The sequence below is a fragment of the Austrofundulus limnaeus genome, unplaced genomic scaffold (genome assembly GCF_001266775.1).
Source record: "Austrofundulus limnaeus strain Quisiro unplaced genomic scaffold, Austrofundulus_limnaeus-1.0 Scaffold1415, whole genome shotgun sequence".
NCBI lineage: Eukaryota > Metazoa > Chordata > Actinopteri > Cyprinodontiformes > Rivulidae > Austrofundulus > Austrofundulus limnaeus.
In genome coordinates this window covers 59,737-60,879 of record NW_013953817.1, presented here as the reverse complement: position 1 = coordinate 60,879, position 1,143 = coordinate 59,737, and the positions used below count along the sequence as shown (strand labels likewise).

The 1,143-nt window shown below is 51.5% G+C and overlaps 1 protein-coding gene across 1 annotated transcript in view; it reads right to left on the bottom strand.

Annotated features, from left to right (window-relative positions):
• Positions 1 to 358: 358 nt before the first annotated feature.
• The window catches only part of slc19a2 (solute carrier family 19 member 2), a gene marked incomplete at its 5' end in the record, with an annotated part of 12,229 nt that continues 11,444 nt past the window's right edge, over positions 359 to 1,143 (bottom strand). The window contains 2 exon segments of the mRNA XM_014032307.1: positions 359 to 746; positions 818 to 959. Coding sequence (XP_013887761.1) covers positions 591 to 746; positions 818 to 959 — 298 coding nt within the window.

Sequence of the window (1,143 nt, the reverse complement as noted above, 5' to 3'; positions counted from 1 at the left end):
GTCCTCCGGAGGACCCGGCCTGTTGTTTTGGACACAGCCAGTGTGTAATGTGTTGTAATAGTTCCTCAGCCAGGCAGCAGAACATCGTCTCTCCTACATAATGAACTTCATGAGAGACCAGAGGAAACTTCACGTCCTCTGATGMGTTGTGTCTTGTTAGACTCTACAGGAGTGACTCCTGGATCTCTTTGTTTTGTGTGTTGATCAGGAGCATCAACAGTTCTGGTTTYTCTGAAGCCAGCAGGATCGGTTGTCTCCTGAATGGKCTCGAGCACCTCTGGTCCAGATGTGAACCTGTGAGGCACCTCAACACGCTGTGGTCRAGACCCAACAGTGAAGTACCAAGCTGTTCCACATGTCTAAAGGTAAAAACCAGGAAGTCTTGTCATCTTTTGATTTTAGACCCAAACAACAAAAAGCAGATTAGTCCTGTTGGTCCAGCCCCTCTTGAGGAACTGTCCASTTGTTTGGTGGTAACATCAGAGAAATAAGTGCTCAGAGTCCAGGAGACCAGAGTCGGACTCCTGCTAGGACTAACTAAACCTGGTCCTGATGGACTTCTTGCCAGGTGTCCAGGATGTCCAAACCACTCAAGTGTTTCTACATGGACCTGTTGGACCGTYGCAGGGTTCTGCAGGAACACCAGCCTGGTCCTGCTTGGACCTCCTGATGGACGTCAGTCTGCAGAGTCCGGCCAGGAGGAAGACCACAGAGATGACAGAGAAGTAGGCCCCGTAGACCAGGAACTGAAGGGAGGACAACAAGTTCAGGACATCGACCTCAACAGAACCAAAGCCAGGACGTGAGCAGGACTCACCTGGGTGTAGACATCCAGTCCAAGTCCTGCAGAGTCCACCACGATGACAGTGAGCAGGGTCTGCAGGAGCAGAGCCACYAAGGTGTTGACCCCAAACACCAGAGCGTAGCGCTGCATGCTGAGACTGGCTGCGATCTGGAACCTGAGACATGGACATGTCCAGTTAGACCCACGATGAGAGGAGAGGACCATGTGTCCCTGAACAGATCCATGTGTCCCTGAACAGATCCATGTGCCCCTGAACAGATCTATCTGTCCCTGAACAGATCCATGTGTCCCTGAACAGATCCATGTGTCCCTGAACAGATCTGTCCCTGAACAGATCC